Source organism: Octodon degus, unplaced genomic scaffold (genome assembly GCF_000260255.1).
Source record: "Octodon degus isolate 3935 unplaced genomic scaffold, OctDeg1.0 scaffold00021, whole genome shotgun sequence".
In the NCBI taxonomy this organism is placed as follows: Eukaryota; Metazoa; Chordata; class Mammalia; order Rodentia; family Octodontidae; genus Octodon; species Octodon degus.
Window position 1 is genome coordinate 21,905,408 of NW_004524597.1, and position 23,186 is coordinate 21,928,593.

Genomic DNA, 23,186 nt, shown 5'->3' on the forward strand with positions numbered 1-23,186 from the left:
TTGGTACAGGATCCCACTACACAGCTCAGACTCATAGTGATCCTCCTGTTTTCAGCTTCCCCAGCACTGGGATTACAGGCGTGCATCACCACACCCAGACTCGGTGGCCAACTCAGCACGCCCAGGGTCAGGGTAGCATGGCATCTTGTACAGAGGATCAAACCCCAGTCCTTGAGCTTTAAGCAGGTGCCTAGTCTGCTGAGCTATCTCACCAGCCCTGATCTATCTTTTTAAATACATGGATGTGGGATATCCTCATCCTGCCTGCTAACCAAGTGACCTAGATAGTAGTCACAAATTTCTTCATTACTAGCACTCTTCTAATGCCCATTTTGTTGGGTAACCATTCACCCAGTCACCTTATTCAATATATGTTTACTTTGGGGTATAGTCAGCATATTCTATACATTCTCTCTGTTCTGAAAAGTCTAAGGAGCTATGAAGAAATGTACAGATTTATGTAGAGATAAGGCATATGATACTAACTTCAATCTAAAGAATTATACAAGTATCAACCCCGTGGTGAAGAAGTAAAATTCAGAACCTAGAGAAATTATCTCCAGCTGAGTCACAGAGAGGTGCCATTAGCTGGATGCTAAAAGAAACAGGGAATTCACATGTTGTATATGACAAGTCGAAGAAGACATGCCTCCCAGGTAATTCATGAAAGTCATATAACAGGAAACATACCTGTGGAAATAACAGATAAGGTACCTTGATCAGAAAATAGAGTTGAGTAGGAAATAATGGAAGATAAAGTCAGCTGGAATTACAGTAAAGGGAAGCTTTGAAATCCTGGCTCAGATGTCCAGGGGCTGTCCTGTCAACAGTATTTGCACTACTGGTCAGTCAGGTAGGAGTTGTGCTTTAGCCTACTATTACATTGGCAGTGGTTTGTGGGACAGACTGTAAATGCAGACATCTACCTAATGTGAAACTAATACAGTATTTCTTCTGACAAGAACATCAGGAAATAGCAAATAAAAATAAAAAAGAGAAACTGTAGGAAATGAGTAAGGGGTCAAAGATTCCTTATAAAAATCATTAAGTGGCATTTCTGTCTTTGAAAACCTTGCCACTGACTGGCTGTCAGTGCTGTTTCTTAAGCAGAAAATCTGCACTCATTTCTATGAGGGTTTTTTTTTTTTGCCTAAGAAATCACTATAGAAAATCATGATATACTTGCCAAATTAAAAAAAAATATATGAATTCAGTGACCTTATCTTCTCTATCCAAGCAGGACAATTCCTTGTTTCTCATAAAAGAGAATCAGGACTTGTTCATCGGCCCCTGCTCATTGCCTCTGTATTTTTGTTCATGCTGCTTTTTTGTCTAAATGCTGACCTCTTTTTTTAATCTCCTATGAGAATCACAGAGAATGCACCTGAGAATCTACTTTTCTGCCCAATTATAAGTTATTATCCTTTGTTATTTAAATCTGTAGTTACAAGCTAGCAACAAATTAGTCTCTTACTATTGAGCTCCAGCTATTTGCCAGATTAAATCCTTAATTGTCAGAGAACAAGGGTGTGCAGCCTACTCTTCTGCCTCCTAATTTCCAACACTCTATAGGTTCATAATAAGCATCAAGTGCAAGCTGTGGATTGATAGATCATCACTTCATGTTGCTCTTTTAAAGGCAGTATCATGTGGGGAGCTAACCCTGCTCATGTTAGAGGTTAATGGTGGTATCCACAGAAAGATGCACACAATTTCTGTAGATTCATTCATGATGTGAAGATCGGGTAGATAGCGGCAAAATAATTCATTGAGGATGAAGCATTACGTAGGTTTGTGACTGCTAGAAAGGATTCTTGGTGCCAACTGAAAGTAACTACAAAACATCATGGGAGTTCCAATCTAACATGAACAAAAGAAGGAAAATGTACATGGTGAAAAATCACTGGCTCAGGGGCCGGGGAGATGGCTCAGGATAATAAGTGCTTCCCTGGCAAGTGCAGGGGCCTGAGTTCAATCCCTGGTTCTGAAAAAAAAAAATCACTGGCTCATGTATGCTGATGAACTTACAGTACCTACAAGGAGCTGAGATTGATTAGAATAATTCTTAAGATGATCACACAAAGTGCCAGAAAGAATCCTCAATGTGCTTTATTAAAGACAGTAATTACATAAAAATAAGTAGTACTCCATAGCTTTCTTTACTGTAAATGAGTTCTTAAAAATTAAATTTCTTTTTCCCTTCCTTCTTTTTGCTTTTCTCCTTTCCTTGTTTAAAACAGTCAAAAACTTAAATGTCTCTCAAGAGATAGCAGAAATTGAAAGTATTCATTCCAAGCCATTGTAAGGAACAGAAAGTAAGTTTATACAAATGGAGACGTCAAGAGCGAGGCACCAGTTCTGATATTAAGAGCCAGTGCTTCACCACAGTAATGGGAAGACCTGTGTTCTAGCTTCTTGAAATAAAAATTCGTAAATCAGTAACTCTGGGAAGTCAAATAATCTCCCTTATGAAAATGCATGTTTGCTTGCTTCTTTCTAAAAATGGGATAACTTTGAACCAAGGTCAGACACACAGCCTTACTAAATAGATGGACATTTGGTTTCTGGCACTAATGAATATTTCTTCTTCTGCGCTTGCACTAATTATGAATTGGCAAGACATTCTTCTTTATGATAAACTCATTTATGATAAACTGCTGTCCTAAACTCTGAGACAGTTTCTTAGTCCTAGCCTATGTTTATTATGAAATGCATAAGAAGATGAAAAAGTATTTAAGTGTCTGCCATTATGAAGACTCAGGTCTAGTAATAGGGTTGAAGAATGGAGGACAGAGGCAACAATAGATAATTTCAAAGCATTAGTTACCATGTGCTGCAGGCACATGGTGGTGTGCAAGAGCTGAGGTAGTGATGACCAGCCTTTTAGAGATGAGCACTATAATTGCAACACAAAACATACTTGTTTAGATTGTCTCAGTTACTTTTCTCTCTTTGCCGGAACAAAATACTTGATAACCCAAATTAAGGAAGAAAAGGTTTATTTAGCTCATGGTTAGTGGAGGTTTCAGTCCATACTCAGCTGGCTCCAAGGCAGGGTGGTACATGCAGAGCAGCAGTGCATGGCAGCAGAAGACAGCAAAAGCAAGGAGAGCAAAAGGGGCACAAGGGAAGGGCAAACCTCTTCTCTTCCCTTCTACAGTATGCAGGCTACTGCCCTAGGGTAGGGCGGCACTCACACCCGTCACCCCAGCATTGGACCACTACTTAATCACAAACTCTAGAAGTCCCTGCCTGAGGCTGGGGGGAGGGGGGACATCCAGACACAAACCATAATACTGATTAAACCTGAACACTTATGTTTTAGTTTAGAATGAAACCTCATACATGAACATCTTTGGTCTTAAAAGAAAAATAAAATGTGTGGCATAGATTCACCACCACTAGTGTAGGTGAGCTCAGCTGAAGAACTATGTTTAATTTGTTTTTTTCCCCAAAGTGCACCTGGGCTCATTAGGCAAGCTCAGGATAATTGAAGCATTCTAAAGTGAGGGAAACCCTAAAAGGGTAAACTCGTAAACATGTAGCACTGAAATAGAAAATTAAGGCCAAAAGAACTTAGGCCCTTGGTACCTCTTCAAAGTTATTTCAGGGGTATAAACTACACAATTAAGGGAAAAAGACTCTCTACAGTTCCAGTAATACTATAAAATAAGTTCTTGGATTTATTATTATGACCAGTTGTTCTTGAGAATATTTTAATATCTAAGGCCTCATTCTATATTTATTTGTTGTTTTATAATAAAAAATGTTATACTGTCAGAACTTTATTTGTGAATCAATAACTGCTCTGGAGTATTTTATCTACTAATTACTTTATATGCTCTACTTTAGATATGTGTTAGATAAAGAGCAATTGCTTATCATTCCTTACAATACTATTTGCTTTTTTAACTTGGAGAGCGGTCCAGGCAAGTATTTTTAAAGTAATTGAATTTTGTTTTATTTATTTGTACTGAAGAAAAATTGCCTATGAATTATTTTATAGAATATAGGTATGTTATTTAAATAGATTTTTAACTGTTACATTATGTACTTGAGACTATACCCAGTTCCTCAGCTTTTAATATTACTTCTTTGTTATTTAGTCAAATGGCTCAATTTTTCAGCAAAAAATATGCAATCATTTTGTTTATTCAGTAATATTTTGAACACTTGTTAATGTGTTAGTCATGTTTTTGATATGTGACACACACTGGGAAAGAAAACTGTCAAAATTCTCCACCCTCTTCTTATGAATTGTGATATATAAAGAGACAGTACACTAGTGAATAATCAATTCTAAGCCAGGCATGGTGGTACAATCCTCTAAACTCAGCACTATGAGAGGCTATAGCAAGAAACTCACCAGCGAAGCCCAGCCTGGAGAACTTTGCAACTTATTGAGACTCTGTCTCAAAAAAACAAAGGGCTTAGATGTAGCTCAATGCTAAGGCCCTGGGTTTAATCTTAAATAACACCACTACCAAAAAAACCAAACAGAACAACAACAACAACAGCAAAACCCTATAAATTCTATGAAAAATAAGGGCATAACCAGAGATTAATAAGCCTGAGTGCGAACTGTGTTAGTGTTCATCTTCCTGCACAGGGAATATCTGAGGAGATGCAGTGGTAAAGGAACGTATAGTGAAGCGTTCCAGAGAGTTCTTGGAGAGTAGACAACCATAACATGCCTCAGCCGTCTCACTTAAGAGTAACTTGGCTTTCACTGAATAATATGCGAAGTTGCCAGAGGCTTTATGTCAAATGTCTTACTCTGTCTGATTTTTTAGGAATAGACACTGAGAGCAGGAGCTGGGGATAGAAGTAGAAAACAACCCAAAGGAGGCTGTAGTCCAAAGCCCGAGACCAGGCATAGGGCTGGACAGCTATGAGCACCGACTAGTGTCGGGGTATATTTTGAAGGCAGAACCAGCAAAATAGCCTGGCAGATCAGCTGAGACTTGTGAATGGAGAAGGCAGCATCAAGGGTGGCTGCAGCGTCTTGTCCTGAGCACCCGGAAAATCTGTGTTGAAACAGACAGGACTCTGCAGAGAGTTAGTATGTGAGGCAAAATCAGGAGATCTTGGCTGCTTGATTTGAAGGATTCCATCAGAATTCTAAGTGGAAAGCAAGAGTAAGCAACTGGAAAAGGACTCTGGAATTCTGGAAAGAACCTGTGATGCATAGAAGATGTAATATTGGTTAAAAAAAAATAATAATTAAAATGAACTCTTATAGTAAAGGACAAGTTGCTGTAGAAGAAACCTCAGACTACTCACCCTTGCTTCAGGCACTTTTCCCATCAGTTTGGCCATTTCCTAAAGCCATCCCGGAAGTCCTTTTTTGTGTCTGTAGTTGCGCTGTTATGGCTGCCCTGGAGTCCTAAATTGATTGAAAACGTTTACCTTTGGGGGTCATTTTGACTTTGAAGGAATGCCGGAAGTTGTGTGGTACCAGACTGGTGGGTGAGAATACAAGTTAAGGCGTTATGAGCACACCTTTCTGGTGGATAGCACTTAGGAGACGCATTCAGCAGAGTTTTTATCCCATCTCACAAAGACTCACAAAAGAGGACTCCCACAATTCAGGAAGTGGCCAGACATTGAGATAAGGGTGTTTGACACAAGATAGAGTATTCAGCAAAAATTAATGTTAATGCGTCTTTAATTGCAATGCTTTTTTATTTAACTAAGCACTCTCTTTTTAAATCAGCCCTTGAATATAAATGCAGGCCAGAGATGAATCTTTGAGCCATTCCCATAATTTACTTCATTAGCAAAGTAGACTAAGAAGTAGAGTGATCAAGTAGAAGAACCAGGACATTCACCCTGGAAGCCAGGTGAAGAAGAGGTGTGAACAACCAGAAGTGACATGCCAATGACAAGGCCAGGAGAGGTGGGGATTTAGCAATGGTGTAGAGACACTGTTGACATTTTCAAAAGCAGTTATAGGGGAAAAGGGCCCACAAAAACTCAATCAGAGTAGGTTTAATATAAAATGGGAGATATTTATTTAGCCAATGAAGACACTCCCCTCAATTCTGTCAAGTTTTACAATGCAAAAGCATTTGAAAAGCAAAGAGCAACAAAGTTCAGTGAGTAGAAGAATCATTTAAGACCCTTTTGTACTCTACTCGGTTGACCTTCCAACTTTGCTGACCTTCAGTCCATTCATGACACCACATGTACCATTCCTTAACTACTAGGTATTATTTCTTCCCTCTTCTCAGTTTCAGTTCCACCATCTATCATGAGCGACAGTCTCCTGCATTTGTCCGTGGTTCCCTGTGCTCTTGCTTATTTGCCAGGCAGAGCTACAGCTGTGGATGGATCTCCATACCTGCCCACATGCAACTGAACATGACTCTAAAAAACATCAGAAAACAGCTCTCAGGATCTACTTTCAATCTATAACTATGCTTTTGGTGTAGATAGTTAATACTACAGAGCAATTGATTTTGCCTCTGAATTTTCTAAATCCCCAGGACTATTTTATACCCTCTATTCTTTCCTCAAACTTCTATAACTCTGTCCTTCCTCTAACTCAGTTGTAATTAGTGACTTTACTTCTAATCACTAAGAGAGAAAAGAATAGAAACCTCCCCAGACGGTTATCACCACAGTTCTCTTACCAGCAGCTGTACCCAAATATTTGCCTTTCTGATTGATGAGAGATTAACTGCCCTATGTTTTGATCCAGAACTAAAGCTGTCACCAGTGCACTAGGCTTCTTCTTCCCTCTTGTCTCCTTGAAGAAGGCCCCCCTCTGATTCCTACATTATTAGTTCTATTTGATCAAATTCTTTTTCTTTTTTTTTTCTAGATTTTAGGGAAAGGTCTACAGTGTATTCAGGGTCTCACTACATAGATCAAACTCGTAGTGATCCACCTGTTTACAGCCTCCCAAGTGCTGGGATTACAGGCATGTGTCACCATGCCTAGTCTCAATCGCTGTCTCAGCACACCGTAGGGGTAGGGCCAGCATGGCAGGCCCAAGGATCAACTGGCCCCTGCACCTGCTTGCAGGTGCTTTAGTCTGCTGAGCTGTTTGGTCAGCCCTAAATTCTTGACCCCAAATGCCCAATGTGATTTCTTCTAGTGTAAAAGAACCTGGAAAGATAGATGTGGGTCAGAGAGATGCACTCCTGAAATTGGAGTTGCATACAGTCTGCAGTTATAATTACAAAATTAGTTGTGATTGTGGCAATGTCTGAGGCCTATACAGAACATCTCTGGAGAAAAGGAATTTGTTGAGTTCACACACCACCAAGCCTGGAAAGGAATATGCATATGGGTAGTAATTAGAAATACTGTCAAAAAGTGTTAGTGAAACTGAAAGTAAAAATAATGAAATCTAAAGAGAGTGATTTGGGTACCACTAGATGACTGAACACAAGTAGTAGCAATGAGGAGGTGAATGTTGAGGAGTACTTCAGGGGTGAGTGGTGTGGAACTAGTGATGGGAACCAAGGAAATGAGGGCTGGAGAGGAAATATCAGCTACCCAGGAAAGGACCAAAGAGAGAGACATCACTTGGGAAGTGTCATGTTTCCACCAAGCAATAAAGCAAAAGCATCCAGAGAAGATCCCAAGAATGTAGAGGTTAACTAATTATTTTTAAAAATCTGTTGTACTAGGACCAGCGAGATAACTCAGTGGATTAAGTGCCTGCTTTGGCAAGCACGGGGACCAGGGTTCGATCCCCGGTCCTGTGTGATGCCTTGGCCCCACTCCCAGGGTGCCTGAGCAGGCAAATGAGTTGGGACACAGTGGTGCACCCCTGGAATCCCAGTGCTGGGGAGGCTGAAAACAAGAGGGTCATTATGAGTTCAAGCTGCATGAGACCCTATAACAAATACATAAATGAAAAAAGTCTGTTGTACTAATGAAGAAAAGCTCCACTGTGGCATGGTATACAGCTTTGTCTGCCTTCATGTGTACAGTGCCTTACGGGATATAAGCTCACACAGCTGTGTAGTAAATGAATCATCCTTGTCCTTGCTTCAAATCACATAGAATAAAACAGGAAACATACAGGCAATCTCACTTATCATTGGAGCCTCCTTATCTAGAAAATGGGGCTCTAATTTCTAATATATGATAACCATTTGCAGTGCAGTTTTTAATATGAAGGTAAAAGACATGGATTCATTTTAAATGTACTTCATAAGTTAGCAGAATACTGCCTTTCCTCCCTGACTGCTGAAAAATACCTGAAGTTAACTGAGTAGGTGATACAGACATTGAAAGAAAGGGATGTGAGAATGTTATGGGTTAAGAAATGAGCTGGCCCAAGGGTCACTGCGGCCCTGGATACCCTCACATGGGGGTGATTTTTGTGTAGTCACAAACAGGAACTCTGGATTGGAGCCTTCAAAACTAGAGTGCAGTATGATACTGGCAACTTAGCTTCTTGCATTCTGAATAATAATAATACAATAGCAATAGCACAGATGATTGTTTCCAGAGTCATCTGTAATGGCATTTCATGAAAGAAAAACCTAGAAAAGGACTGTCTTGTACATGAGAAAAATGAAGCTCAAACCAGTGTAGTGATGTGTGCGGCCTCTCCTTCCCTACTCAGGGCCCCTGCGGCCAGTGTGCAGTGGGACCCCAGTCCTGCGCTGTTCCCACACTACAGAACTGGAGTGTTGCCCTCAGAGGCTTGAAGGATGAGCAGGGTAGAGCGTTCCAGTGCCTGGCGCCTTGATTGGTTATGTAGTCACTAATCCCCATTGTTCTAAAAGAGGAGGGGGAGAAAACAAGAAAAGAGAAGATCTGTGTTGTCATGGCAATAGTTCAACGTTGTAATAATTAAAGCTTTTCTTAAGTGACTAGCTAAACTGTGACTTAGAATGTACTCCACTTACCCTGTAATTAGGACCCAGGCTTACAAGACAAAAACCATTACTACGTTCGTGATTCCTATTAGAAGAGGTTTATACCTCTGACTCCTTTTAGAAGGGGATTTACAGCTGCATAGACTACATTCAAGGTCATAAAGAAAAAAATTGCTGATCTCTAGCAGAAAATAGGAAATTAAGGTGCTGTTATATCAAAGAGCACAAAGGTGAGGTTTTTATAAATAATTTTACTCACAAGAAAAGAGATTGGTTCCATAAATGAAAGTGGCTTTGTCAGATATATTAGATTATTCAATCAAATGTCCCAAATATCTTAAGAGTACTGAAAATGCAAATTGGATTATACTAGATCCTTTAAATTATGTCACAACCATACTTACAACCTGTCTTTGTTTTTAATCTTTTAATGTTCATAAATTCTCTCTGACCTTTCCTTAAATCTATTTTAAGATCCTAATTCTTTATATCTGGGTAAATTCAGGAACAAAATAAATTCCATGGCATGTCTAATGAATTCAAATGAAGTAGACCCAAAGAAACAGGTCATTTAAGTTAGTGCATATATATATATATATATATATTCAGTTAAAGAAACTGAAATATGGAAGTCTAAATTAATCTAATTTCAATTACTAGTAAATCCCTTCAGCTGAAAGAATCCTAAATATATCTCTATACAGAAATACTTTTACAATAATAGATTTTATCTTGTTCTTGAATAGATAGTATAGCATAAATTAGAAATCTTGCTTTGCTAGTTTCAGAATGTCATTTCTTATATAATGCACAGTAACACATTTGACAAGAACTTTTTGCACACTAATTATTTTATTTACCATTTAAATACTTCTTTTATTATTGGTAACTCAAAGCCTAGCTCCAAGTAGTCCTGTTGTGTGCCTGTGTCCTAGTTTGTATGACAGAGAACGTAACGGTGAGTACGTCATAGGGTCACAGGAGAACCAAGTGGGTCAATAAAGAATTTATACCCATCCCCACCACATCAAAAGTGCTCACTATATTGGCCTCTATTAGAGAAAAAAAATCCTGAAGCATAAGGTGTATTTTAATTTTGCATGTGAAAATATCAATGTATATTTAGTTTTATTCTTGTTTTCAATAGTCTTCTATTTTATCCTAGCTTGTCATTGTGTATTATTTTCTCTCATTTTAGTTCCTGTATTCACCCCTCCAGTCTCATACTGGAGCCTTTTTTGTAAGTCTGCTGTGTTTTCTGAGGCAGCAACGGAAGTCTGTGGTTCTGTGGTGAGGCCAGGCACAGTGCTGGAAGAGGACTCTCAGCTCTGCTCGCTGTGTCTTCTTATTTTCTCTGTGGCCCCAATCCACCAGTGGCTGTTTTCATCTTAATTTATAGGGCGTGTACTGAACTGTAAATCCTTTCCCTTTTTTAAATATCTGTAAATAATAGGAAAAGAGCTGCTGACACATTCAACTCATTTTAGTCTCTTTCTCATCAGTGTAAAAAAAAAAGCTAATTTAAAGCATTCTAAGCATTTTTATGCAGATATCTGAATAATTATTCTATATTTCCATCCAGTTGTAAGTGATAACCCAGCTAACTGTAAGAGAATGAACGTGACAGCACCTCAGATTGTGGTTCTGATTTTGACAAACACCTTGTATGAGCACAACACAATGAAAATGCCAAAAAACATAGGGTGAAAGAGATTCACAGCAGTTTAGGTTGGAAAACAGCATTCTATCCATTTTTTTATTTTTTATTTTTGTGTGTGTGTGTGGTACCAGGGATTGAACTCAGGACCTTGTGCTTGCCAGGCAGGCGCTTAAGCCACTGAGCTATATCCCCAGCCCTAATAATTCAGTCTTTTTTTTTTTTTTTTTCTTTTGGCAGAACTGGGGATTGAACTCAGGCTCTTGTGCTTGCCAGGGAAGCATTTATTCTGCTGAGCCGTCTCCCTGGCCCCAAAAACGACATTCTAGCATCTCAACTGAAGCCAAAATTCTCTTCTTAAACACTGAATCTTTGTTTCACGCTTCCAGCTTGTGGAAGTTCATGTGGGGTAGCTCCAGCTACTTTTTAACATTCCTTTATGTTAAGCTGAAGTCTATCTACCCAAGACTTCACACATTTGCAATGAGTCATCCTCCAGATATTAGAAGACAACATTGATCCTATGCTTGTCCTGATTTTCCTCCTTTCTTTAGCATTCCCCCTTCGGGATATGCACTAATCCCTTTATTATTCTTTGAGAAGTCACTCTTCACAGATGCCTCGCTGACTCAAGCTTTAAGGAAGCAACACTGTAAAGGTGTGGATATGGGGCAATGAGCAACAAGGGTGAGGAAGGGTTTTGAAGGGAGCTCCGGGACACTGTGCTGACTAGATCAGAAGCCAAGTGGAAGGCTGGAGGCCAGAGGAAGAGAGGCTGAGAGGATGAGGGTCTGGACTGATCAGGAACAGAAATGGAGTGAAAGGCAATGATTTGACATTTTCATCAGGAAATAACAGAACTTACAAAGTTGAGTAAATCTCGTAGATTCGGGGAAAGTGATATAAAGCACCCATATTTCCAAGGGTGAGTGAGTGACTAATAAAATTGTCAATGCTAGTGGAAAAAAACAACTATTCTAGGAGCAAAAAGGAGAAAAACAAATGTTTGCTAAAGTTCTGGGGTGGAATCGCATCTATTTAGGCATTTTCATGGAAGTTCTAGAGTAATGGTTCTAGAAGTTTATAGAACTAGGACATATGTGCAGAACCATTGAAGCCAAGTTAGTAAGTATACTAGTCCAAAAACTTATGGCTAGCCAATGGCCACACTAACAAGAGACAAAAACAAATGAGCCAAGACTAAGTCTGTTCAACACACTGAGTGCCGGGGAGAGAGCTCAGTGCTTCTCTCCACATAAGTGCCTGTCTGGCAAGCACAGAGTCCTGAGTTTGATCCTCAGTAGCCAAAAATGAAAAAAAAAATAATAAAATAAAGATATTTAGCTTGGAGTAGCTAATTCCAGAAATCACAGAGCTAGTAGGAAAAAAAGCAGTGCTTAATTCAAATCACATTTTGAAGATAATAATAGATTTATGTATTTTAAAATTCTGGAAATGTTTACGTGATAAACAGTAAAAATCACTGTAAGAAATTAATTAGAATTTTTAAAACTATTATCATAGGCCCAAATTATAAAACTCTATTTTTGTCCATAGAGTTTCCTCTATGTTGATAAGAGGAAAATGCACTCATTTGAGCTGTAAGAACTTCATATTTTTTAAAGTAAATATTCACTTAGTTTAATAAGGAGGAATAATCAACATATTTTAATTATTTATGCACATTTAGTGCTCACTAAAACATGAATGTCATGGGTCCAACTCCTCCAAATATAAAGCAACCAGCAATTGAAATGACTTTCTCAATATGCTATTTACATCTACATATACCCAGAGGACAGATAACATGATAACATTTTTTGTGTGATATTGAATTTTGTTGGTAGTTATGTTTCCCTACAGCAGCCTTTATAATTATTTGCTTACAACTGAGAATACAGAATTCAAGAAGCTCATCATGTACATCTGCATGAACTCCAGAGTTTTAGGAGGGTTTCTTTGACTCTGGAATTTCTGTTTTTTTCAAAGTAGATTGTGTGTGTGTGTGTGTGTGTGTGTGTGTGTGTGTGTGTACTTATCTATATAGATGCAGATACCTTTTCATTCTCCTGGGCCTTGGGGAGAGTTGATGTGCCACTTTAAAATATTATCAAAATGATGTATTTAAATAATTGTGTGTGTGTGTGTGTGTGTGTGTGTCTGTGTGTCTGTGTGTGAAGACACAATTCCTTCAGGAGGCACCTACCACGACAAATGCAGGTGTCCAGTGTGGATTTCAGCATGGGCACTGAGCCTGTTCTACAAAGAGGTGAAACAACAACCAGTATCGGGAGGATAAAGCCAGAGCTCTACAAGCAGAAGTCCGTTGACTCCGAGGGCAACAGAGCAGAAGACGTCAAAACCTGCGGGAAACTTAACTTCACCCTCCAGTACGACTATGAAAATGAACTCCTAGTTGTGAAAATCATCAAAGCCTTAGATCTCCCCGCAAAAGACTTCACAGGAACTTCGGATCCATACGTGAAGATGTATCTCCTTCCAGATAGGAAAAAGAAATTCCAGACCCGCGTGCACAGAAAGACTTTAAATCCTCTATTTGATGAGACTTTTCAATTTCCCGTAGTGTATGATCAAATAAGCAACCGCAAGCTACATTTCAGTGTGTACGATTTTGACAGGTTTTCTAGGCATGACATGATTGGGGAAGTGATTCTGGACAATTTGTTTGAAGTCTCTGATCTCTCCAGGGAGGCTACCGTGTGGAAAGACATTCATTGCGCTACCACCGTAAGTATAGTTCCACCGATATATTGTTCTTTACTTGACCGATGGTGATATATAAGACTATTGCATAGATCATCAGAATAAATTCTACATTGTCTTAGAATCTGTATCTTAAAGGCTACAAAGGTGGGACTTGGGTGTGGAGTACAGTAAGCTGGATATCTAAGACAATAGGAATGACATTAGTGATCATTTAAATAACAAACCAGCACTTACAGATTGCCAAAAATAGTAGGACCTTTCTCTTCTAACAGAGTTATATGCAATCTATACAACACCCACATTCCTCAGGTTAATATTGACTTCCGTGACTTAAGGTGGTACTGTTCCTCCAATCAAACCTTACTTATACGTGGATGTTATTTGGTTTGACCATTACTTCAGAAGCCTTTGTGGCATATGCAGGAGTACAGCGTATGAAATGCTGAATGACACAGATGGAGTTGTTCACATTAGAAGACTTCTTTATCACAAGATGCTTTTGCTAACTATGCAGTGCCAGCAAGCAGTTGGAAAGCTGCAAAACAGTAAAAGCATGTACCATAAAATTGAGATGATTAACACTGCCACAAATTACATAACGATTTCAGAGTTTATTTAAGTGTTTTGGCACGTTAATTCCCAATTTTGTGCCATGCTTACTTTAAAATAACTAAGGTCATGCTATGTTGAAATTCATGTATACTAATTTTTTTCATGTTGTATTTGTTTAATGCATGATCTACTGGATCATTTTCTTATTCTATACTTTTAAGATATATTTTATTAGCCTAGAAGTTGTGCTTTTTTTCATACATATGTTTCTTCTTTATTGTACTTTAAATTGAAGACTATTTGCCCCGAACAGCATTATAGAAGAGAAATTTTAGACAGCTGATCTCTTAGGTTAAATTACTAAATTATCTTGTTTTTAATTTATAAATGAAAGCATTTAACTTTCTATCAAGTTGTCTTCATGTTTTTACTATCTTTTAAGTTTTACCAAAACAAATTGAAATTTGAATATAGACAAAGGCTTTTAAAAAGAAAACTATTTTTAAAATTCAAGAGTTCCTTTTGTATTTTTCTATTGTCAGCATTTTGTTAATTGCAGTCAGTATTTGTGGTTATACTGTCATAAATTATGTAGATGAGTTAATTTAAATTTGTTAGTTTACTGTGGTAGTGTATCCTCGCAACATTTTCAGTTGGTGGGTTTCATTTCATGGTCCCCACTATGATACCTATGAAGAAACAAAGAAAAAGTCTGAAATTGGGTAATGTTTCAAAGGCACATTGGGATTCTTTTGACGTCACAATGTTTATTCTGTATTACTTATGCCGCCACAGGGAAGTGATGAACAGTGGTTTTCACTGATTTTTAAAAACCACGGCAGCTTCTAGCATTCTACCAGTGAACACAGTGATTGTTAGGTTGTTCCTTTTGACTCTTTAGTCTTACTATGGCTTCCATGTGTTTAACAGATGCTCTATTTACTGAGCGCTTATGGTGTGCATGTTATGCCCTAAGTATAAAAGTTGTTTTGAAGCATGTTCTGGTCATACATTCAGACTTAAAGGTAAGTAATCCACAAATAAAGTCTAAACCTTCGCATAATTTTCTAAGCAATTACTACTGCCATGATACTGCTGGGTGGGTCTTGCAGGTAGCTTTCAGGGTCTGGTGTCTGGTGAGCCAGGTACATCCAAAGGTAAAAAAGAACCCAGCTACATTCACTGAAGATCGGGGGAGCCTGTCCTCAGGGCTGTCTGTGCCAGCAGACACAAGAATGTGCCATGAAAGAAAAGTGGTGCGAGGACAGCAGGAAAATAAAAATGACCGCGGATAAATCAGGCTGTCCCACCAGGTCACTGGATAGGATCAACAGGAATAATTGACAAGTTGCTGAGTCTTCTCTAGGCTTGCTAGACTCATGCTTGGGCAGTTCACTTTGATTAAGTGACACAGAGAGACGCAGTGCATATGTATGCACTTCACTGAGATTTGACCGGGGAAAGGGTTTTTAAAGTTCAGCCCAGGAAATCAGACACATCTGAGCTATGGGCTGGAGCTGTAGAGATTTCCAAGGTCTTTGTGATTTTGTTTTGCTTCTCTTAGAACAATGGAAGAGGCACTGGCCCTGGAGTGTTGCCCAAATTCACATAGGTGGAGAGGAAACGATCCCTCAGTTCCAATTGTGCTATGTGTACAGGTAGTAAATATGTATTTTGGGAGGAATCATAAATTTTTGTATTTCAAGCTGATCATTAGAAAAAATCTCAATTGTTTGTAGAAACTGTATTTCCCACGAGGTTTACATAGTTGTATCTTGAAAATGCTAACAGGGCTGAGGAAATAGTTCAGTGGTCTAAGCACCTGCCTGGCATACACAGTGACCTGGGTTCAATCCTGGGTACTGAATGCCATGTCAGCCCCAGAATCCCAGGTGTGCCATGCCAGCCCAGAAATGGTGACACACACCTGTAATCCCAGTTCTAGGGAGACTGAGACAGGAGGATCATTGTGAGTCTGAACTGCAGAGCGAGACCCTGGACCAAATAAATAAATAATTTTTTAAAAACCATGAAAATTCTACAGTTTCAACTTACGTTATGCCCAGCATATTGATCTCTTACATGTGCACTACCACCCCCCAACCTTAATATCTTATAACATCACAGTTTGCCTCAAGGTCTGAGGTGAGTCCTTTCTGGAGTCACTTGGAAAGATCCAGTTTCAGACACTCATTCGTCCTTGCCTTAGCTTGGTCCCTCATGAGCAATCTTAGGAATATCTCTCTATCTCATGTGTTCTTCACATCTGCAAGCACTCTGTGTCATGTGACACATTTATAGACTCCAAGAATTGAGAGGTGGCTATTTTCTGCCTGCCACAACTACTTTATCATGTTGGTATCTGAATATAAAAGAAGACAGAAAATACAATTTATTTTTAACTTAGTCTAATAGGAAGGCTTTCTCCTTAACTGGAACACTGTGCCACACACATTATCCAAAATCTTGCTTATAGTTTTTCCATTGGAAACACAGGAAAAAACATATAAACTTCTAGACTACTACATTTGGCCAAACTCTATAGTAAAACAATTGTGTCAACTTTATGGTTAAATATAACATTTAACTAAAATTTTTGCTGAGCTTTTAACAAATCATCAAACAATATCATATTTTCTTATTAATGAAAATGTTTAAATGATGTAGATTGAAGTTCATTTGAAAAACTTTATTTTTATCGCATATGTTGAGTTTTAAATCATTTCACAATGAAATTACAGTTTTCTAGAAAGAAGAATATGAAAAGGAAGTAGAAGTGTAATATAAGTTGTCATTCATCCAAGGTGATGCCCGTGTGCAAACACAAAGGCATACATATAACAGATAATCTAGTAAGTTGAATTGTGAGGTGACCTATCATTTCATTAAGGGATACTAATGACAGGACAAATATCCTCATACAGTAACAATTATTACAATATAAGAGACTTTTTGCAGTTATCACTTGTGAATTTTCAACAGTGTTTTCACATAAGTAGGATTGAAAATGGTCCAAATTTGGGTGCAGAAAACAAAGCATTTTTGACCAATAGAAAATGTCATAGTTGTTTTGATTTGTCTTTATTTTTTAATAATTCTTTTTAGGATCATTAAGCCCTGCTTGGCTAGCACATAGATATAAATGACATGGCTTTTTTTCCCTACTTCATGCTAATTAGCTCTTATAATTGTTGTAAACAGAATTCTGAAAATAAGAATTTCTAGCTTTTGTGATTTTTTACAATTAAGTGGTTCATTCCTAGAAATTTTCATCTGAACATCTGTACTTCAGTTTTCTTTCCATTAAGTCCAGTGTCCTGTTCAAGGCCTTGCCCAAATTAATCTTGCTAGAATGGTTCATTCTATGAAGGTACTTTTTTGCCATAGCATTTGATTCAAATAGCTTTGGTTTTACCACATACTTATTTGCTGAGAACTGTCTATGTACAAATGTATATTCAGTTCTACAGTGCACAAAAATACTAGTAAAATGAAGGTTTTGACTAAGGACTTAAATCTAACAGAAGAGACAAAAAGATGAGACATCTTGCATAGAAGTAGAATTAGTATCATCTTGGGAGTATAATAACGTTCTAAAATGATGAGCTGATTATTCCTTGAAAAGAAAAGAGCATGAGGAACAGGAAATAAATCAAGACATAAATGATTTCAGGAGGAACAAGTGGAGTATACGTCTGAGATGAGGAAACAAATGGGCTCCCTGGGTGACCCTATTCCCAAAGGAACCCAGAGGCCCTTGGGTGACCTAAGGGTGTACATTTATTTGCCTTCTATCAGGAAAGCGAAGTTACTGCAGCTACTATCTCAGAGGACCACCAGACGTGCACATCGGAGGGGAGGGCTTTGAAGTGGAGGGGCCTTAGGAATCCACAGCCGGAGAAACACTGCAGCCTGATTCCTGCAATTCCACAGGAAGAGGGGGAGGGGGCTATTGGGCTAATGAAGCATGCTGCATTTATTTCAACACTTTTCAAGTACTTGCCTGATGTCTGCCACTTGCTTATGGACTTCTGGAAGGCACAAATAGTCTTGTAACTCTCTTGTATGTCTCACAGCATATATACCTGAGTGTTTAGTGGTTAATTAATATGTACTTGTTAGGGAGGTGCTTAGACCACAGAACTATCTCCCAAGCCTATACGTACTTGTTCAACAATACATTTAGCACATTTGTACAAGAGGCCAAGTGTAGCAGAATTATAGCCCAACCACTTATGAATGATGAAGTGATGACTGTGAAGTGATGTCTACACATCAGTATTTACTTAGAGTTGTTAACAACAGCCCCTTTCTGTAAAACAAAAAAAAAAGGTATCTAGTGCATGAAAGACAGAATCAAATGCTTTTGCACTAATAGTTACTAAAGTATTTCTATATAAGAATTAATATTTTTATGAAGGATTAGTACATTTTCTGTTTAGGAATTCACTGAATTTTATTTTTGAATAATTTTACTGAGAAACAAATAGCAATGGGACAGTTTCAAAACCTATTAGTAGGACAGTTTCAATAACTAATACATTGCATATTGTTGTCTTTTTAGTGGTTATTCATAGTACAAGATGCAGACATGTTATCCAATCCACAAACACTATTAGAACAACTCCATTCACCGAATTAAGAGAAAGTAGCTGTATATCTATCCTAACTATTTTGATACATTTTCTTTTTTACCCTTGACACTGAATGTGCAAGGGAGCAATGGGTCTTTGTCTTTATCATGTATAAAAAATTTGCTTAGGGGATCATCTGATTATACATCACAAACATGGTGACTCACTCACCCCTGTACAAACATCAAGATGTTCCCGACACAGGGGATGCTGGCATCGCAGAGCAGCATGTCCTGTACCACTGTGCCTGTGCTGAGTTAGAGCCCAGAGTCCTACACAAAAGGCTCTGTGCAGACAGTCGAGAATTGAGCCACAATTACCTATTGGAAAAGGGGAACGAGCTGGATGGATGGATTTAGAAAAGGAATCATTCATTATTTTCTAATTGTTATGTTTTTAAACTATGTAACATTCTTCAAATGTTTGATCAACTCTTTCAAAAAATTCAGTTACTTTAAAGACAACATATTTTGAATATTGATTTATTGATTGATTGATTGATTGATTGATTTTTAGTGGTAGCAGGCACTAAACTCAGGATCTTGCACTTGCCAGTGCTTTGCCTTTGTTTGCACTTGCTTATGAACTTCTGGAAGGCACCAAAAGTCTTGTAACTTTCTTGAATATCTCACAGCATATATAGCTAGCTAACTGTTTAGTGGTTACTCAATATGTACTTGTTGAACGAACAATTTGGCACATTTGTGCAGAAGGACAAGTGTAGCGGAATGTATGTAAGTACAGCACAACCACTTATAAATGATGAAGCTGAGCTATCTCGCCAGCCCCTATTTTGACTATTTAAATATGGTTTCTCCACCATGCTTAAGAAGCCATTGAAACAATAGGTGTTCATTTCGTATGCTGCTTATTTACTTGTTTAGTCAATAAATGTATTTAGCACCAACCATGCTCTGGACACTTAAGAATCCTCCCAGCACACTGCCCTAGCTTATAGGTATAAAATGTTTGAGTCAATTGTTTTCTAAGTACCCATCAAGTAGTTGCAAAAGCTGGCCTAGATGAAACATAAGAGGAACAATGTTCATAGGTTAACCACTCAAGAGTACTCGATGGCCCTGCTAAGCTTTGTTTGGAAATAATGTATTTTTATTACATGTGACTAAATTTTCTTTCAACGTTTAAAAATTTTAACATGCATTCTTATTTCTAGCAATATTTCAGAATTCTACTTCCAGCTGTAAATGATCTATCACAGGATGAGGATAAACTGTGTAATTTTGCATTTCACTTATTAATGAGTTCTCTTCTAAAGTTTGACTATAAAATAATATGTTAGTTATGTTTTCAAGAGTGACAAAATTTCCACCTCATTAAGGAGAAAGGGGTAGGAAGTGAAGGGTATGGGGGTGGACCTTCTTAGCTAGGGGCTGTGCAACTGCCTCTCTCAAAGTATAGCAGGCAGTGTGGTATCCACAGGTCTATAGGTTGGGTTGATGAGCCCACACCTGCGGAGATTTTATCTGGCATCTCTACAACAAACCTGGATCTACAATGCCAAAGAATGCCCCTCTGCCCATGGACCACCATTAATTCATTATTGATAACATCAAATGATGCAAGTAAATATCACAAGCCTATCTCTGAGGACTTCTGTCATTCTGAGCTGACAAAAAGCTATGTCACAGCATAACATTATTTTACATGTAAGTTTAAAGGAATAAAATTTATCATAGAGTATTACAAGACTGAGAATTCTGAAAGCATGGTTCTGGCTTAATATCTGCTCAGCTCAGACAGATGTTAAAAATAATTCTGACACACATATTTATTACTCAGTTACTCACCATAATTTATGATTATTTTCAAGTTGGGTAACATCTAGGTGTACTTTGAGAACAAACCTTCACTGTCCTATCAGTCTATTCTTCCACCTTTGAACTTCATGAAAGACTAGAAGGGAATTGGTCATAAAGCAGTCCACAGTGGTTATATTAGTTTTTATTAGCAGTTTCAATATTAGCTTTCTCTGATATTGATCACTTTGTTGTTTCTCAAAACAAAGAAAGCAAGCAGTGCAAATCTGAAATTTAAACGTGTCTTAAATTCAATCCAACATTGATGCCACATGCTTTGTAGAAAGTTGAGAGTTTAAACTATGCTGCCTCCATGCTATGGAGAAGTCTTCCTAAGGAATATGTAACTGCTGTGTGGCAGTTATAATTTGCACAAGAAGAACAATGTAAGCTGAAAATGTGTACATAAAATGAATTTAGGATAATACAATGTTCCTGCTTCTGAACCATTAATACTACCACTGAAATATGGTTGGTAGCCATTCCTTAAAGTGGCTGCATAGGCCATCTTGTTTTGAATGGTGATCTTCCATGAGTCAAGGCCAGAGGAACAGCTCAAAGACCGATCTTCTAGAGCCTATAAGGATGAGAAGAACTTGGCTTTCATTCTGAGTGACATATGAGAATAATGATGGGTTTTGTTCAGGAGGAAGTCATCTTTTATTGGCTGTTGGTAAGATCTCTGGGTACTACTTAAAGAATGAACTTTGCCAGGCAAGAGTGGAACTATGCAAACCAATTTAAGATACACTCTAAAATAATGGAGCCAAGTTGAGTCTGGGTGTCCACATACAACAATAACTAGAAGGATTCCTTTAATTAGGAGTTTTATAAAAGTGCTAAAAATATTTAAGTATTCTGTAAATCATGCAAGCTGATTATGATTTACAGAAGTATTTTATTGTGCACATCTCTATGTACCTATCTACAAGCAACAAGAAGTGTTTCAGGGTGTCCAGCTTCTTTCTCCAAGAAACTCATTGTCTCCTGTTTGTAATCCCACTCCACCCTCATTACACAAGTCGTCAGGAGGCTTAATCAGCTGAGTCATGACAAGGTTGAGGCCCCCGCTCTGTCTGCATAAGCTGAGTGCTCTGTGGCTCTTGGTAGCTAAATTCCATGAATGTTCCAGAGAAGAGCTAAACAATCTTGGCACACAGTTATTTCCCACCTGGATTGGGGCTTGAGCAAGAGCCTGGGTGCTGTTACTGGCACCGCTGGCAGCAGAGGTCCCTGGGGTGTGACCTGTATTAACCATGGAATGCAGTGGAGTTCATGACTACCCTCACTTCAGCATTGCCATGATCACTGCCCTTTGTTCGCCTTGACTTTAGTCAAGACCTCTTCCTGAATTTGTGTTGTATGATTCCTGTGATACCATGGTATAAACTCACACATACAGTAATTTTAAATTTATTTTTAAAAAATGAGAAAAGCTCTACAGGCATAAAATCCAAGATTATGTACTCAATACAAACTTTGTTCCTTCCTGTGTGCAGAAGTAGAGGTCTTGCTCAGGGGCTTCCAGTCGTGGCTGCTGGCTGTCTTCAAGTCAAGAAGGCCTGGTCAGTGGTAAAAGCATAATAAAGACCTAACTAGGCTTGTAGCAGGAGCCTGCTTTTCCCACTCCTGCCCCACCCAGCAGAGCCTAGTGAAGCCTCCTTTCAAATCACTGGAAAGTGGAAAAGCCAACCTGTGACCGAAAGTGCCTTTTGAAAAATTGTTCTTTGAAAAGAAGTGGGGCAGTGGGTTAGAAACTGGTCATTGCCTTCTGCCACACAACTGCCTCCTCCATCTCATTTGCCATCTAACATCACCAGACTGCTTTTGCTTGCACTTACAGGGGATGCTCAGGCATGCAGAGGGACAAATACTTTACAAGAACTAGGGATACATTTCAGTTCACTATAGAATTATGGCCAACACAATCGTAGGCCACACTTGGCTAGAAAGACCAATAGCAAAATAAAGTTGAATAAAACTAGTAGTTAACCATCTTCTAACCACAGCTCCCAAGACCATACATGGGTCTGTAAGTGGTTGAGAACTGCCCTGTCTCTTACTTTATTGTATCCCCAGGGCCACATATTTGTGCAGAGCTTTGGCATTTGTAGGAAGTTTTGGTCCCAAAGCCCATGGCACCCAGATGTGCCTCACTGCCTTGTTCTGTGGTATCTGAGTAGTGTTCACTCCCTTCACGCAGTGACTGTCCTTGCTACAAATGAAGCACTTCCAGACTTGGTGCCCTGAGGGCTTAGTCCCTCCTGGTCCATTCAGGTGCTCTTCAGTGAGCACCCACCTTGGGCCAATAACTGACCTCAGAAAAATTGTGAGAACAGAAGAATGACATTTTCTTTCCTAGCATCTGCTGTGTGTCTGACTGCAAAATAGGCCTGGGGCATACATTCATTATCTTTGCATAATGAAACTTCTAAGTGAACCCTTCAATGTTTTTTTTTTGTTTGTTTTTGTTTTGTTTTGTTTTTTTGATGTGTTTGGTTCAGGGTCTCACTTCGCAGCTCAGACTCGAGGTGATCCACCTCTTCACTTGTAGTGATCAGACTCCCCAGCACTGGGATTACAGGCATGTGCCACCATGCCCAATTTCTGTGGCTGGCTTAGTGTACCTGGAGACTGGGCCAGCATGGTCTATGGTGCCAGGGATTAAACTCCGGTTCCTGCGCTTGCCTAAGCAGGTGCTTAGACCGTTGAGCTATCTTGCCAGCCCAAGGTAATTTATTTTTTATTAATTTTATTGAGAAACAGCAATGATACAGTTTCAAAACAAGTTAGTAGGACAGTTACAATAATTAACACATTGCGTATTGTTGTCTTCATAGTAGTTATTCATAGCACAAGATTCAGACATGATATCCTGTTCAAACACTATTAGCACAAATCTTTCTTCTCGTTGAACTAAGAGAAAGTAGCTGTATATCTATCCTAATATATATAT

The 23,186-nt window shown here is 38.6% G+C and overlaps 1 protein-coding gene across 1 annotated transcript in view; it reads left to right on the top strand.

Annotated features, from left to right (window-relative positions):
• Syt10 (synaptotagmin 10) overlaps positions 1-23,186 on the top strand; it is a 55,335-nt gene that overhangs the window by 16,847 nt on the left and 15,302 nt on the right. The window contains exon 3 of the mRNA XM_004628067.1: positions 12,681-13,248. Within this exon, the coding sequence (XP_004628124.1) occupies positions 12,681-13,248 (568 nt within the window). The remainder of the gene's footprint in view (positions 1-12,680; positions 13,249-23,186) is intronic.